General features: G+C 57.1%; 2 protein-coding genes across 2 annotated transcripts; one reads left to right on the forward strand and one right to left on the reverse strand.

Moving 5' to 3' along the window:
* Positions 1-357: 357 nt before the first annotated feature.
* Positions 358-2,867, forward strand: GPHA2 (glycoprotein hormone subunit alpha 2). The gene is made up of 5 exons (XM_064289283.1): positions 358-394; positions 1,544-1,620; positions 2,089-2,221; positions 2,368-2,552; positions 2,661-2,867. Exons 1-5 carry the CDS (start codon positions 358-360, stop codon positions 2,760-2,762), a joined length of 534 nt encoding a protein of 177 aa, XP_064145353.1. The 3' UTR covers positions 2,763-2,867.
* A 157-nt stretch (positions 2,868-3,024) lies between these two features.
* PPP2R5B (protein phosphatase 2 regulatory subunit B'beta) lies at positions 3,025-11,429 on the reverse strand. The gene is made up of 14 exons (XM_064287828.1): positions 11,160-11,429; positions 10,246-10,708; positions 9,410-9,606; positions 8,705-8,806; positions 8,456-8,548; positions 8,197-8,327; positions 6,839-6,898; positions 6,633-6,741; positions 5,863-5,916; positions 5,742-5,792; positions 5,502-5,621; positions 4,546-4,673; positions 4,193-4,294; positions 3,025-3,814 (listed from the first exon to the last, which is right to left on the reverse strand). Exons 2-14 carry the CDS (start codon positions 10,442-10,444, stop codon positions 3,667-3,669), a joined length of 1,494 nt encoding a protein of 497 aa, XP_064143898.1. The 5' UTR covers positions 10,445-10,708; positions 11,160-11,429; the 3' UTR covers positions 3,025-3,666.
* Positions 11,430-15,925: the final 4,496 nt, after the last annotated feature.

Raw genomic sequence — 15,925 nt, forward strand, 5'->3', positions numbered from 1 at the left:
GGACAGGCAGATTAGACTTGTGTGGCCACAGAGGACTAAAACGAGATGGAAATTCAGGAAAACCAATTTTAGCTCAGAAAAAAAAGGACTCAGTTTTTTAAATTTATTTTGTTGTTGTTGAGAATACATACAGCAAGACATGCCCCAAACAGGTTCTGTATGTACAGTTCAATAACAGTGATTATATCCTTTCAGTTGTACAGTCGTCTCACCCTCTTTTTCTGAGTTGCGTCTCTCTCATTAACGTAAGGAATCACTTTTTAATTGGGAGAGATGTGCAATATTAGGACAGGCTACCTTGTGAGGGAAGGAGCTCTTGTCACCAGAAGTCTATTAACTGAGCTGGGAGCCGTCAGGATGCTGGAGGGCTCCCGGGATGAGTGGGAGGCTGTGGGTGGGGTTCTGAGGCCGCTCTGAGCCCCTTGATCTGGGGCCTTTCCCTTTGGTGGGGAGAAGAGGTGGGCTGCAGCTCACGAAGACACAGACTGAAGGGAGGCCCGTGGGGGTAAGGATTGGAGGATTAGGGTCAATGGGAACACCAACCCAACACAAAACCCATTGCTCCAGGGGAGCAGCTGGTGGGTTCCAACCACCCGCCTTTCCGTTAGCAGCCGAGCACTTAACCACTGCACCAGCAGGGCTCCTCATGGGAACACCAGCTCCTCCTGAACACTGTTGATGTTCTTTGCCCCGTTGACCCAAACATGGCCTGCTTTACAAAGCAGCTGGAAGGCACAGCTCCAGGACTAGCAGGGCGGAGCACCCACCATGACTCTGACCGGTTTATGTGAAGCCTTGGGGAAGTCGCTTTTCTCTCTGGATCTTGCTTTCTCATCTGGAACATGAGAGAGTGGGAGTTAATGGGAGTGCCTTGCAGCTCTGGCAGGCTCTCCCCCTTCTAAGCAGGTCAGGCCCAGAGTCACCACAGGCTCCCCCAGCCCTCTGCTCCCCCTGCCCCTCTGGCTTCTGCTCACGAGGGGGCTTCTCCCGATTGTCCACATCCTTTCCCCTAGTGTGACAGGACATCTGTGTTGGATATCAGCCCTGACACTAACTAGCTGTGTGACCTTTAGTAACTCCCTTCTCTGAGCCTTAGTTGCCTCACCTGTGACACAGGAGCCAGACAAAATGATCCAATTTACAGGGATTGACAGCTTTGGGCTCTTTCAGGAGTCAGGTCCCATTATTCCAGGGACTGGGGGGGACCCACCAGCTTAGAGCCCCTTTGTAGCTGACACACAGGATGAGTACACACCCAGCTGACACTGTAAAAGTGAAACCCTGGAACGGCTTTGGGGACCCCTCTCCACCTCCCCTGGCCTGCCATCAGGCACATCTCAGGATACCCCACTAGTGTGATGTCCCTAAGGGTCTCCTTCCCTGGTCCCTTTCCTCTTCGGGGCTGAGTGTGGTAGTTGGTAGTTGGGGCGGCAAGGCGTTGAAGAGGGAAGCATCCTGCCCAAGATCACACAGCACAGAAGAGGACCCAGGTGGCCCCAGCTCATCCCAGGGTCTTGACCTCTCCTCCCACCCCTGACCTCAGGCAGCCACCTGGACAGAAAGGAGGTCCAGGCAGCAGAGCACTCTGAGGACACCTGGGAGAAGGCCAGCCTCTCCCAGGTGGGATTGCTCTGACGCCTCTGGCTGGGGAGGCAGGCATGAAGTGAAAGCCAAGCTCCACGAGGGCGAGGGCGGGGCTCCCCAATGCTGCAAATAAAAGCCCAGAGGGGAGCCAGAACCAGTCTGGAGACCAGAAGGAGGCACAAAGAGATTCCACAGCCACTCTGGTCCTGCTTCGGAAGTGGTGAGCAAGCGGAGGCAGGAGGAGCTGGGGAGGCCGGGACTGCAGATGAAGGGCCTGCAGTGAGATGGGGCGGCTGGAGGGAGGGAGATGCTGGCGCCCCAGGGTGTGAGGGCAGTTCCAAGGGAGAATCACTACACAGTGCGTGACAGTCACACCCACTGGTGACACTAGAGGCAGACACACACAGGCAGATACAAGGGAGACAGCCGCGCACAGGCCCGCCTCACCAGCCCTCACCTGGAGCCTGCTGCGTTTAAAGACCCCTCTCCTACCTGCACACCCAGGTACAGGCAGATCTCCCCACTGTGCTGCAGGTGCCCATGGCGTCTCCCCAAACCCTACTCCTCTGCCTGCTGGTCCTGGCAGTCACTGAAGGCTGGGCTGGGGCAGCCTCCATCCCAGGCTGCCACCTGCACCGTGAGTAACCTGGGACCAGACAGCTAGAAGGAGCAGGAGTTCTGGGTGGGAGAAAGGAGCTGATGGGCGGGACCATGGGGTAGGCAGCACCCTATTCAGAGCCTCATGGGGGCACAGACCACAGTTGGGTGTGCCTCTCCTTCTAGCCTTCAATGTGACAGTGCGAAGTGATCACCAAGGCACCTGCCAGGGCTCCCACGTGGCGCAGGCCTGTGTCGGCCACTGTGAGTCCAGTGCCTTCCCCTCCCGGCACTCCGTGCTGGTGGCCAGTGGCTATCGCCACAACATCACCTCTGTCTCGCAGTGCTGCACCATCAGCGGCCTGAAGAAGGTGAGGAGGCCCGGGCCCCACGGTAGCATGTTTGGGGGTGGGGGGAGGAGAGGAGACAGAGTCTGAGATGCCCCGATGGGACTGGAAGTTGGCCTCCCTCCCCCACAGGTGAAGGTGCAGCTGCAGTGTGCAGGGGGCCAACAGGAGGGCTTCGAGATCTTCACGGCCAGGGCCTGTCAGTGCGACATGTGCCGCCTCTCCCGCTACTAGCCCTTTCTTTCCCTGCCTCCCCCTCTTGGGCAGCGGGCTGGGAACTCCGGTGGGAAAGGCTCTGGGGTCCAGAAAGCTCCAAGGAGCCCCAACCTTGCCAAGAACTTGCTGTGGGGTTTTTCTAAAGGAGAGGTTTTTGCAGCTGTCACTCCTTAACCTCCTGAGAAAACAGGGGTTTGCCCCTTCCCGGTCTCTGCCTGCCCCTTCTCCCCAGTCTTCCCGCTTCCCCCTTTGCCCCACCCCAGCTAAATAAAGCCAGCAGTTCCGAGTTTCTCTCTTTATTGAGTCCACCCCCAGCCAGGGGAAGGGGGCTAGACCATGGTTACTGTGACCCCCTGCCCCAGGACACTGGGAATCTCTTCTTGTCCGTCTGTGCCCTCACCCCTCCCCCTGCCCAATAAATAAAAAGGGACACGGACATACAGGGCGAGGGAGGGGAGGGAGAGAGGACACCCCAGGCCCAGGACCTGTCTGTGGTGGGGGTAAGTGGGACAGAATAAATAGACCATGGATTCCACGGTGGGGTCAGGAGGACCTCGCGCTGGCACGAGGTAGGGGCAGGCTCAGGGAGGAGCCCCCTTGCCCAAGGCTGGGAGCAGGACCAGGAACCTGCCTGCAGCTGTCTGGAGCCCAACTTTGCTGGCAGGGCAGATCCCTGATGGCAGCTTCCTGGTCAAGCTTGTCCTTGTCAGATCCTGCCACGAGGGCCTTAGAGTTCTGTTGCCAAGACCATCATTTCTTCTCCTCTCCTCCCAGTGAAAGCTGCCCTCTCGGGCCAGGCAGGGTGTCCTCAGAGCCCATCTGCCCAAACCAGGGGTAGGTGTGTGTCTCTGGGCCCCTGGGCAGAAGAAGGGATGGAGGGACTGGTAACTCAGGGCTTCGCGCTCCTCTTCTGTGGGGATCTCTAGCTCTGACCCCCACTGGCAGCCACCTGGGGCGTAAGCCGCTGGAGGGGGGCCTCCTTAGCCCCCTGGGTCCCCTGTAACCGGCGTAGCCGTAGCTCCTCCAGGCCTTGCCACAGCTCCTGGCGCTCACGGGCCTTCTGCTGCTCCCTGGTGGGGAGAGGGTGAGTGAGGCAGGCCCTGTCCTGGGCCCCCCGCGCGTTCAGCCCAGCCTCCCTCACCACCAGCCCCCAGCTGAGGAGGGGCAGGCAGGAACCCTGTTTCCTGAGGGGCCTGCACTGCAGGTAGAGGACGCCAAGGGGAGGTGAACCCCAGCCTTCGGCATGGCTCTGCGAGGCCCAGGCTGAGCGGGGCACCACTACTACAGGGGGTCAGAAGAACTATGTGAAAGGATTATCTGAAGAAGTGGCAGGAACAGGAGAGAGAAGCTTGAAACATCTGGTCAGGTGGGGCCTAGGGGAGTCCCCTCGGGTTTCCTCCAACCTTCCTGCTCCTCCCCTCTCCCCCTGCCCAGCCTGGGACACTCACTGCTGCTTTTCCAGCTTGTAGGAGGCTGTGAGCTCATCGAATAGTTTCCCATTCATTTCCATGAAGGTCTTGAGTACATTGTAGATCAGAGAGACGATGGTTCTGGGCAGGGTCAAGACAGGGAGGAGGGAATGAGAGCAAATGCAGTTTGCCACGCCCCCACCCATCTGGGCTGCCTTCTGGCCAGCTAGCCCTAAACCCAATAAGCATTTCCGTCTCTCTGCCCTTTTCGCCGACACCTCGCCCACCTTCGGGTGGATGCCTTCCCTACCCTCTCCACCTAGGGGTAAGCCCAGGATCTTGGCCTTTCCTGGTCCCTGTCTCTGGGACTTAGGTCAAGCCCTGGCACTCACTGATTCCAGTGCTCCTTGGAGACCTGGTAGAGGGTCCCAAACACAGCAGGCAGCACAGTGTGGCAGTTGTCCTCAATGAGGCTCAGGATATACTCGTTGTTCCAGAAGTACAGAGCCCGCTCTGCAACCTGGGCCAAGCGAGACAACAGAGCCTGGTGGTGGCATCTCTGGGCACACAAGGCCTGCTGTCCACCCCTCACCCCAAAACCCAGGGTTCCCTATACCCACTGCCCCATCCTCAGGACTCATCTGAGCCCTGGAACCCTCAATGGCAAATCCTAGCTCCACTGCAGACTGGCCACGCAACCTTGGGCAAGGCATTTAACTCTCAGTCTCAGTTTTCTCATCTGTAAAATGGGACTAACAATGCCTAGCTCCACAAGGCTGTTGCAAGAATCCAGTGTGGTGTGCACTAAACCGAAGTACTGCACTAGAATAATTGTGAGGAAGAGCTGACCTCCACCAAGTTAGGGCTCCTAAAAATGGGAGAAAGTCTGTAACCTTCTTGCTCTGTCATCCCCTCCCCGCTCTCTTGACCCTGCCCAGAAGCCAGAGCATGCAGGGGGCCATGAGTGGCAGCCAGCCTGGGTGGTGTAGGAAGCCTGGCCGGCCCTGAAGTGGGACGAGTGAAATTTAAGGGCCGTTAAAAAAAGGGAAAAGAGGTAACGCTGCCCATCCCATTCTGGGGGATGTTTTATTTTATCAAACATGCTTACACTCATGATCTCTTCCACCCTCACCACCACCCAAGGGATGAAGTGACTTGCCCGAGTCCCCTCAGCCACTGGGTGGCAGACCTGAAGCTCAACCCTAGGTTCCTGACCCCCAGTTCAGGGTCTCCCCATTGTCACGCCCGCCAGGGAAAAACTGAGAACTGAGGAAGCTGTGTTAGGTGAACCAGCCACCCCTCCCTGGCCATACACTGGCTCCCATCCCCTCCTGTCCTTGCCCCATACCTGGAAATGGGGGCTGGAGACACAGCGAGCCACCTGCTTGAAGAGGGGCTCCTGGATCTTCACGAACTGGGAGGGCTCAATGACATCGAGAATCTCTTCCATCTCCCCCAGAAACATCACCTGAGGGGGTGAGGGCAGAGGGGGGCAGCGCTCACATCCCCCCACACACACCTGACTACCCTCCAGATGCTAAGCCCTCCCACTCCCGCTGGTGGGCTTCAGAGCCCTGCCCCGTTGTACCTCCTTCTGGGTGCAGGTTTTGGGCCAATACTTGAGCAACCCCCGGATCACCTGTGGTGTTGAGGCAGAAAGGAGTCAGACCTGCACAGGTGGGAGCCCACCTTCCCCCAGAGGTACTCACGTGCTCTGTCAGGGTGGCATCCTTCTCTAGGAACTGAACCACACAGTATGCCAGCTGCGGGGAGCGGGGGCGGCGGCGGAGAGAGAGAAGACTGGGGTCAGGGAGGACCAGGGCCACGGACTGGCCACCCAGCATAGGTCCAGGAGAGGGCTCAGGTCAGGTAGGATCAGGAGCCAAGGATTGGCTACCCAGGATGGGCCCAGGCAAGGCCTCAGGTCAGGGAGGACCAGGGCCAGGACTGGCCACCCAGCATAGGCCCTGGCGAGGGCTCAGGTCAGGGAGGACCAGGGCCAGGGACTGGCCACTCAGGACGGGCCTAGGCCAGGGCTCGTGTGCTGTGTCATGTGCTCTAATGCACCAGCCTTTTCTGAGCACCTAAGATGGACCAGCAATGTGCTCAGTGTGCTGGGAATACAACAGCAAACTTGCACCAACTTTGCACAAAGGACTGTTGAAGAATCGTATATCTCAGTCTATGGGACTAGAGCAGGAGTGTTTCACGCTGCTAGGACAGGTAGAAAGGGGCTGGGGAGGCCTCACAGAGCTGCTATCTGAGATCAGCCTTAAAGGGTCATGGGAACACCCTAAGGGAGATGGACCAGCATCAGTAAAGAAATCGACAGTGGGAGAGGATCCCGTGAGTCGGTGACTCAGTGTGGCTGGGGCCTGGGTGTGCAGGAGCCTGAGCGGCAGGTTAGCCTGCCAGGCCCCACACAGCTGCCTGCCCCTGTGGGGAGCTCCCTGCTGGCAAGGCCAGACCTGGGCCTCACCTGGGCGTGAAAGACAGACAGCGACTTGACAGAGTGCAGGGGGATCAGGACCCGGACCAGGAACTGCTTGTGCTCGGTCTTCAGGGGCAGCGCAAAGCCATTGATGATGCTGAGGAGGAAGGAGACAGAAAAGGGAAGGTGGGTTCAGGGGATGAGGCCCCAGTCCCTCCTCCCAGAAGCATCAGCTCAGGCCCACGGAAAATCACCTTCCCAGGATCTCCAGCAGCTCAGCCACACCATTGAAGTGCTCGATCTCGTAGATAAACCTGCAGAGGAGAACAGAAGATTGGAAAAGGGATCCGAGCAACCAGGGCGGCCCCGTCCCTCTCCGCCACCCTGCCCACCCGCCCCTCCCTCACCCAATGCCCAAGCCAGGCACTAAGCAGCACACCCGCCTCTGAAACACCCTTCTCTGCCGCCCTCTGCTACTCGGAGCCCCAGCTCAAACCTCTTTTCTAGGAAGCACCCCTCACCGCCTGGTACCCACCCAGTCAGCAGGCTTTAGCCTGCATCCTCCACTCCTCATGCCGGTCAAACAAAAGCATGACAAACACTTAGTACATCTTCTCTACTGTGCCTTCTCAAAAAGCTCCCAGGAGATAAGATGTATTAGACCCATGAAAAGAAAACAATTGCCTCTGAGTCAACTCTGAATCAGGATGACCCCGTGTGTGTCAGGGTAAAACTGTGCCCCGTAGGGTTTTCAGTAGTTGATTTTTTAGAAGTAGATCACCCGGCCCTTCTTCTGAGGCACCTCTGGGTGAACAGGAACTGCCAACTTTTTGGTTAGCATCAAGCACGTTAACCATTTGCCATCACTCAGGGACTCATAGACCCTGCTACAGAGATGAAAAAATCGAGGCTTAGAGCTTAAATGAACATGGTTTGCACCTTAATGAAACTTGCCCCAAAGTTAACAAGTGGAGAACTGAATGGACTCCAAGCTTCTGGAGGCCAGGGCTCATGGCTTACCTACTTTGTAACTAAGAGCAACACGAGCAGATGTGACAGTCCCAGGCTCAGTGCAGGAGCTATTATACAGGGTGCTGTGCAGGCCTCCCCTCATTTCATTTTGATGGCTGTGGTTGACTCACCACAAGCATTATTCCCGCTTAAGATGAGGGAACTAAGAGAAAGCGTCATCAAAAACTCACAGACCCGCTGGGGGAAAGGGACTTGCTCAAGTTCACCCAGATACAGGACCCGAACTCAAATGCAGGCCATCTGGCTCCAGCGCCATGTGGTCCACGTGTTGGTGCTCAGTACACATTTGCAAAAGTAGCTCTTTCTTTGGGTTCTTAGGACCAGACATGAAAAGGCTCAAAGAATTTAGATCCTAAGCCCTGGCATTGACCTACTCCCTGTAAACCACTTCATCTCTGTCAACCTCAATTTCTTCACCTGTAAAATGAAAATCAAAATGCTGCGAAAGCTTTGTATAATCAACATGCAAGAAAAACCTCAGTAGTAAGCCAGCGCTCTGCTGGCCCAGCAGCTCAGGGGCCTTGGCCAATCTTCTCCCTGCCCCTCCCAGGTCTCTGCCGGCCAGGCAGCGGGCACTCACCGCAGGAAGATGTGGTTGCATTGTTTGCGGATGTAGGCCCGCAGCCCCAGGAACTTGCCATAGACCCGGTGCAGGATGGTCTTCAGGTACTCACGCTCCCGCGGGTCCTCGCTATCAAACAGCTCCAGGAGCTGGGGGACCCAGGTTAGGGGTCAGGCAGGAGGCCAACCCCAGACTCTTCCATCTTATCTCCCAGCCCTCAGAGAGCCTGGCCCTGCGCCCCACGCTCCCCCTCCCCAGCCTGGGTTCCCCACTTCACCATCAAGACAAACTTCTGATCCACATATCTCTTGGCCACAGAGGGCTGAAAATCTGGGCTCTCCAGGAAACGCAGGAAAAACTCATAAACCAGCTGGGGGCAGAAGACAAATAAGGTGCATTTAGCAAGAGCCTCCCACACTCTCCCCCCACAGGGCCCTCACACAACACCCCACGGCCTGAGAAGCCACTCCCCTTCTCCTCGGTCTCTTCTGAAGCTCAGACCCCTGCCCTCTCCAGCCCTTTGTACCTGCAGATGTGGCCACGAAGGCTCGAGGTTGGGCTCATCCTCTTCAGGGTCAAATTCAGGGTTTTCACTGGGCGGCAAGGTCCGGAAGATATTCACTGAGATCTGAGGGGCAGAGTCGGGGTTCTTTAAGGAAGAGTTGGGAAGGTGGAAGCCAGGGGGTTCCTCATCCAAAGTCCTAAAGGATCAACTTCAGCACCTGTCAACTGCTCAGTGACTCACTGCTCAAGCACTTGTTAACTAGACACCTGGCATGAGTAGACCCTGGCCTAGTACTGGGGACCCGGCGGGTGACAGCATCCCTGCCCTCCAGGCAGGTGCAGTCCAGTGGGGAGAGGAGAAGAGAAGCAGCAGGACCTATGGACATCCTGGGCAAGGAAAAAGATCCCCAGCTGGGGCACCAAGAGAGGGCTTCATGGAAGATGGGGCACCTGAGCCAGACCACTGAAGGTAAGGGGTGTGGGGAAGGGCACTCCAGGCCTCAGGGAGAACAGAGTAAAGGGGTGGAGATGCGACAGGCCTGGGAGGCACTGAGTGGCCAGGTGCAGGGTGGCAGTGGGGCTCAGGAGGGGACGGAAGATGGGGGCTGTGCAGCCAAGTGAAGAATGTAGGGTTTATTCCCTGCACGGGGAACCAGGACTCCCACGCCCCTGAGCCCCCCAGAGGCTGGGTGGCGCACGCCCCCCGCAGCCTGATGCCCGTGCTCACCATGCGGATGATGTCTGGGTACACAGGCTCGATGAGGACGCCCCGTGTGCTCCCCACGCACTCCACCAGCTCGTTGAGGGCCGCCCGCTTTACCTCCTTTCCCTTCAGGTCAGCCACACAGTCCAGGAAGTCAAACACCACCCCGCACTGGGCCAGCTTGCGGCTGAGCAACTCGTGCAGCTCCGAGGCCGGCACATCTGGGGAGCGAGGGGTGCTAAGCCAAGGCCCTAGCTGCGCAGCTCTGGGTAAGGGGGTCCTCCCACCGCTAGGGCCACTCTGACCCCCGCAGAAAGCAAACAGCCCTTGTCTCACCCTCCACTCCAGGGTGTGGGGGAGGTGAGGGGCAGCTTCCTCTTCACAACTTCCTAACCCAGGCAAGATGCTGGTCTGCTTCCGAGCAAGACCACAGACAGACCTGGGGGCCTGCCTTCCTCTCATATGTGGCACCCTGTTCTACCAGCCAGAAGTGGAAGGGGGCTCAGGCCAGAGGATCCCTCAGATACCCTCTGGCTCAGCCAGTTGGACCTTGTGACCTGGCATGCGGAGACTACAGTGACAGCAAGAGGCCAGGTCACACACAGGCTCCAGGGCCCCAGAAGCTGGCTGGGCTGCTAGTAGCCTCCTAGAACCCAGGCTGCAGCCCCACCCTTGGCCTGGATCTGCCCCCCAGGGTGGTGCCACAGGCAGATGCCCCACCCCCAAGGATGACAGGCCAGTCAGGCCATGCGTCAGCAAAGAGGACTGCAGGGTCAGTGGAGTCTCAGGGCTGGAAGGGGCCCTGGCAGCCCTGGTCACCCCCCTTGAGGCTCAGGGGACCTGCACAGTGGCCAGCTCACCTTTGAGCAGGGGCAGTGGCGTGAGCTCTTGCTGGTTGCTCTGATAGCGGAACTGAGAAGAGCTGTGGGAGCGCCTGGGCCGGGCCCTGCGCAGGGAGCGGCGCGAGAAGCCATCCACCTTGTCGGGTGGGGGCACAGGCGACAGCCCCGGGGACGAGGGGCTGGTGGGGGTGCTCGCAGGGGGCAGCTTCGTCTCCATGGTGGCCAGGCAGCAGTCAAGCCTTCAGAACCCTGAGGGGTGCTTCGGAGCCTGGAGGTCACTGAGTGAGGCTGGGCTTACTAACTTGGGCCCATCCTGTCGGAGCATGGGGTCGGGGGGGGACACGACCACAGTCCTGGGCCCCCCCCCAGGGCCTCTGGCAGCTGTCCAGTCCTGGGGGGCAGGCAGGCTAGAGGCAAGGATGTCTCAGACCTCAGGTCCTTCCTGGGAATCCCAGAGTCCACTTAGGGTTTCCACTTGGCTCTTTTGAAATGAAGTCAAGGCAGAAAAGTGGGCAAGAAAGAGACACAGAGAGAGCTAGTCTGTCTCTTCTTTTGGGAAAGACAGTGTTGGGAGACTGCAGTTGAGTGCCAAGTCTCTTTTTCTCTCCTACCCTGGCCGAGACCCTAAAATAGGAGTGCACTGCTCTCCCATGGTCTCCCTTCCAGACCAAAGGCCCCTGGCTCCAAAACAACCCTGATACCCGAAGCCAGACCCTCTTCCGAATGGGCACACAATCCTCATCCCTGCTCCTTACAGAATGGAACCCCTGGCCCTGCAGCTAACTCTTCTAATGGGGCCACCACTGACTCCCCAGAGTGGAGGCCTCTTCCCCATGCCACCCCTCTCTGGAACCCGGGCACCCTTCCCCACCTCAGCTCCTCCTTCCTTGTCCCCAAAGCCTTGTCGGCCCCTTGCGGGGAGGAACACTCACTTCTCAGAAACCCAGACTTTGGTCCCCAACCTCCAGGGGCTGCCCGTGGGGGTGGGAGGCAGCGACGCCGCTCAGGGCGCTGGGGCTAGGCGGCGGAGCTCCTAGGTTCTCCCGCGGGCTTCAGGGGGCTGAAGCATCCTCCCAGCTCAGCCCCGGGCCGGGGCGTGGGCTCACGGCGGGCTCCTGGCTGCCCTAGCAGCGCGCGGACCTCTACCTAGAGTCCGGGACTCGGACCCGGCGCGGCGCAGCGAAGCCCAGCTCAGTGCGCACCGGCACCCGCGCCCAGCTGCTCAGGATGACATCAAGTCACCTCCCCCCGCCCGGCCCCCACCGCCCCGCGGGCGGGGGGCGGGGGCTGCGTCAGACGGGCCCGGGGGCCTCTGGGAGATGTAGTCCCCGCGCCGCTTAAAGGGGGAGACCAGACGCCAGGGCGAAAACCCTGCATGCGGACTCCGGACTCGGGAGGAAGGCTGGCTCCAACTCTGGAAGCCGGAAAGCAGCGTGGGCTGCAGGCCTCGCTGGGGCTGGACCCCTGGCTTCTGGAAGGGAGTCTGCATGGAGAATGAGTAGGACTCAAGAGTTTGCACCAGGAAGCTGGGGGAGATGCCAGCACACTGGCAGGAAACGGGCCAGCGTGCTATGCCAGGCCCAAGGATTGCGCTGATCCACTCCCCCCCGCACGCGACCGCTATGGGAACCCCGCCCGCACCTTCACCGCAGAATAGCTGGACACTTCAGAGGCCGGTGGAGAGCCGGCACTGGACGGGTTAATAGTCTGCGGCGAGTCAGGGCCTGCTGGGAGGGGTGTGGTTCACCAGAGGCTGCTGGGAGATGCAGTCCATCCTCAAGCCTGCAGTCCCCCACCCGTCCCTTGCTGGCTACGGTGACATCATAGTCTCAGGTTTAAAGGGCCAGGCCTGGAGTGGTAAAGCACGAGAGAAGGCGTCCTCCTGGCGCTGCCACGCCACCCCAGGCAGGCAGGCCTCTTTGGACGAATTTCCCAGTCCCTCTAGTCCCTAAAATGCGCTACTGGGGTCCCTGGTTCAAAATCCTGCTGCAGGCGCGGAGGTGGGGGGGTCCAGGTCCAGGTGGGGCTCCAGGAGTTTAGCATTCCAGCCAGAAGTTCTGGACTGCAGTCCTAGGAGCCTGGGCGCCAGCCCTCTGCACTACCTGTGAAATCTCCACCCTGAAGTTCTGCCTGGAAGAACTAGGCCTCAGCTGAGCATCAGGAGTGGGCAACGAGATGGAGCAGTGAGGTCAGGGAGGGGCTGGGGCCTTTTCAGAGTCTGCCCCCTCTGCCACTGTACCTGCCAGCCACCCCTTAAATCAGAATCTTCAGCAGGCTTCATCCATCTGGGCTCAGTGTACTCCTCTGTCAAATGGGAGCCCATGCTCTGTCTCCTGGCCCATCTCCCAGGCTCAGGAGGGGAAGCCTCTCCCACATCCCTGGGGTGTACAGGCCTTCCATGACCAGGTGAGGACCCCAAGGCCCAGGATGACATGGAGGAGCCTATCATCGAAAGGGGACAGGGTCAAGTCCCCACCGCCCAGCCTAGGTTCAAGAGGGCACCGGCTCCGCCCCCTACCTCAGTCCTCAGGGGCCAGTGCCTTGGACTCCGGGGGTCTCAAGGCCAGGTCAACATGAATGGCTGGTACTTTGTATAAGGAGGTGCACCACTGAGGACTTGAGGGATGGGATGGGAACATGAGAAAAGATATAAGACTTCCTGGAAGAAGTTGCATTTGAACTGGGTTTCAAAATAGAATCAAGGTCACAGGACGGGGTTGGGCGGGGGGGTGCAGGGTTGAAATCTCTTTTTTCTTTTTAACATCTTTATTGAGATATACTTCACATACCATAAATTTCACCCCTTTTAAATATATAATTCAGTGGCTTTCTGTATACAGCAGATGAAATTTCTCCACCACCCCCCATGTCTAGATCCCACTATACTCATAGTTTTGCCTGAGCTACCCTGGTGGACGGCTCAAGCCTGAGTGCCCTGTTTCTTGTCAGCCTCCCTGCAGCCCTCACCCAGCCTGAGGGTCACCTGCCGGGAAGACTGTCATGAGGCTCCCCACCAGGGAGTTCTGCTCAGGCAGATCCCCTTATATCCCTCGGGCCACCTTCCATGATCCCTTCCACACCCATCCTGATCCCTCTGAGGACATCCCTGCAGGGCGGCTTCTCCATGGGGGTAGGGAGAGCCTCTCCAAGGCCCCCTGTGGCCTGAAGCAGGCTGTTCTTGCCCTGATGAGTTTCTGCCAATCTAAAGTGGGGAGGCCCACTAGGAGTCCACCCTCAGGGCACAGCCTGGCTTTCCCTCTTCCTCTCTACTGCAGGAATCCTGGCCCCCATCCTAGCCAGCCAGGCCCCTTAAGTTATTTGAGGGTCCAGTCATCCAGCGGGTGGTGTGGGCATTGCAGCAGAGGTGGTTAGGTGGTAGAATTCTCCCCTTCCATGTGGGAGACCCTGGCTCCATTCTGGCCCAATGTACGTCGAGTGCAGGCACCTGTCTGTCAGTGGAGGCGTGTGTGTTGCAATGATGTTGAACAGGTTTCAGCGGAGGCGTCCATACTAAGACGGACTAGGAAGAAAGGCCTGCCAATCTACTTCCAAAAATTGTTGTTGTTGTTAGGTACCTTGCAGTCAGTTCCGACTCATAGAAACCCTACGTAAAACAGAACAAAACGCTGCCAGGTCCTGTGCCTTCTTTACAATCATTGTTATGCTTGAGCCCATTGTTGTAGACACCGTGTTAGTCCATCTCCTTGAGGGTCTTCCTCTTTTTTACTGACCTTCTGCTATACCAAGCATGATGCCCTTCTCCAGGGACTGATCCCTCCTGATAACATGTCCAAAGTGTGAGAGATGAAGTCGCACCATCCTTGCTTCTCAGGAGTATTCTGGCTGTACTTCTTCCAAAACAGATTTGTTCGTTCTTTTGGCAGTCCATGGTATATTCAATATTCTTCGCCAACACCACAATTCGAAGGTGTCAATTCTTCTTCAGGTCTTCCTTATCTATTGTCCATCTTTCGCATTCATATGAGGTGATTGAAAATACCATGGCTTGGGTCAGGCCCACCTTTAGTCTTCAAGTTGACATCTTTGCTTTTTAACCCTTTAAAGAGGTCCTTTGCAGCAGATTTGCACAATGCAATGTGTCTTTTGATTTCTTGACTTCTCCTTCCGTGGGTGAAATCCTTGACAACTTTAGTCTTTTCTCTGTTAATCGTCATATTGCTTCAGTTGTGAGAATTTTGGTTTTCTTTATGTTGAGGTCCAATCCATACTGAAGGCTGTGGTCTTTGATCTTCATCAATAAGTGCTTCAAGTCCTCTTCACTTTCAGCAAGCAAGGTGGTGTCATCTGCATAACGCAGGTTGTTAACGAATCTTCCTTCAATCCTGATGCCTTGTTCTTCTTCATATAGTCCATTATTTGCTTAGCATATAGATTGAATAATTGCGGTAAGAGAATACAACCCTGATGCACACCTTTCCAAAAATTAGCCAATGAAAACCCTACGGATCACAGCAGTCTGATCTGCAACCAGTCTTGGGGATGGTGCAGGACTGGGCAGTGTTTCCTTCTGTTGTTCACGAGGTCACTGTGAGTTGGGGCCGACTGGGCAGCAGCGTGCAGAACTGGTTTGTTTGAGCTGCTGGATGCAGAGCTGTGTGGGCTGAAAGCAGGACGTGAGACATCATCCTAGAAACACCCCTGTGAGGCTACCAACACCACCTTCCCTCCCAAGAGAATATTGCCCCCTTTACCTTACCAGTCACTATGAGTTGGGATCGACTCGACAGCACTGGGTACCTTACCAGTGTGTTTTATTCATTCATTCTGCTCCTACTCCGAGCCCTGAGCTAGGCAGGGGAATGACCATGTCTTTGGAGTTGGTTTTCTGTTCAGCTTGTGATAAAGGTTCCTAAGATGAAGGAATTGTCTGGGGGAGGAGGCAGGAAGGACCCTGGTGCCCCTCCCATCTCTGGTTTAATCCTTTGCTTTGTTGCAGACACTGTGTCAGTAGAGAGATTAGGGCTCAGGAGTGGACTCACAGGCACCAACTGCTGCGAGGCTGATGTACTGACAAGTCATCAAGTTTCAAGGAGAGACAGACATGAGTGCAGCCTGACCCTGGAGTCTACCTCACCGAGGGGGCATCGGGGGCCTAGTGCACACCATTCCCACCCCAGGGAATGGTCACCCTTTCCTGGACTGCACATGGGGACAACTTTTCCTGGACCCCTGAAGAATATACCCTTCCGTCCCCACTGTCTTTCTCTGGAAGGAGATGAGCAGGAAAAGTGCTGGCTCATTCGCCTGCTCACAGGCATGTCGGCATGAGGCCTCACCCTTTCCTCTTCCCCAAAATGGGGATATTAATAGTGCCTTCCTCCTGAGGATCTGCTGAGGGGCAGATGAGATAATGCACGTGAAGGTGCTGGCCCTGGGGCCTGGACATCATGCGTGCTCACTTCATGGTGTCTTTGATTTTTATTCTAGGAGCCCTGGTGTCACAGTGGTTAAAGCGCTCAGCTTCAGCTGAAAGGTCGGTAGTTTGAACCCACCAGGCGCTCCACAGGAGAAAGTTGCGGCAGTCTGCTTCCGTAAAGATTTACAGCCTTGGGAACCCTGTGGGGCAGTTCTACTGTGTCCTACAGGGCTACTATGAGTCAGTTTGGTTTGGGAATTATTTTATGTATTTAATAAGCATTTGATGAACCCACTGCCCCCGGCTTGTCCGGGGTAACAG

The sequence above is a fragment of the Loxodonta africana genome, chromosome 7 (genome assembly GCF_030014295.1).
Source record: "Loxodonta africana isolate mLoxAfr1 chromosome 7, mLoxAfr1.hap2, whole genome shotgun sequence".
Taxonomy (NCBI): domain Eukaryota; kingdom Metazoa; phylum Chordata; class Mammalia; order Proboscidea; family Elephantidae; genus Loxodonta; species Loxodonta africana.

Coding starts and splice junctions, on each gene's coding strand:
- GPHA2 (XM_064289283.1), top strand. CDS start 358: ATGCTGGAGGGCTCCCGGGATGAGTGGGAGGCTGTGG. Junction 395..1,543: donor GGATGAGTGGGAGGCTGTGG/GTGGGGTTCTGA, acceptor CCCTGACCTCAG/GCAGCCACCTGGACAGAAAG. Junction 1,621..2,088: donor AGAAGGCCAGCCTCTCCCAG/GTGGGATTGCTC, acceptor CTGCACACCCAG/GTACAGGCAGATCTCCCCAC.
- PPP2R5B (XM_064287828.1), bottom strand. CDS start 10,444: ATGGAGACGAAGCTGCCCCCTGCGAGCACCCCCACCAGCCCCTCGTCC. Junction 8,549..8,704: donor CTTCGTGGCCACATCTGCAG/GTACAAAGGGCT, acceptor TTCTGCCCCCAG/CTGGTTTATGAGTTTTTCCT. Junction 5,917..6,632: donor TGTCTGTCTTTCACGCCCAG/GTGAGGCCCAGG, acceptor CGCTCCCCGCAG/CTGGCATACTGTGTGGTTCA.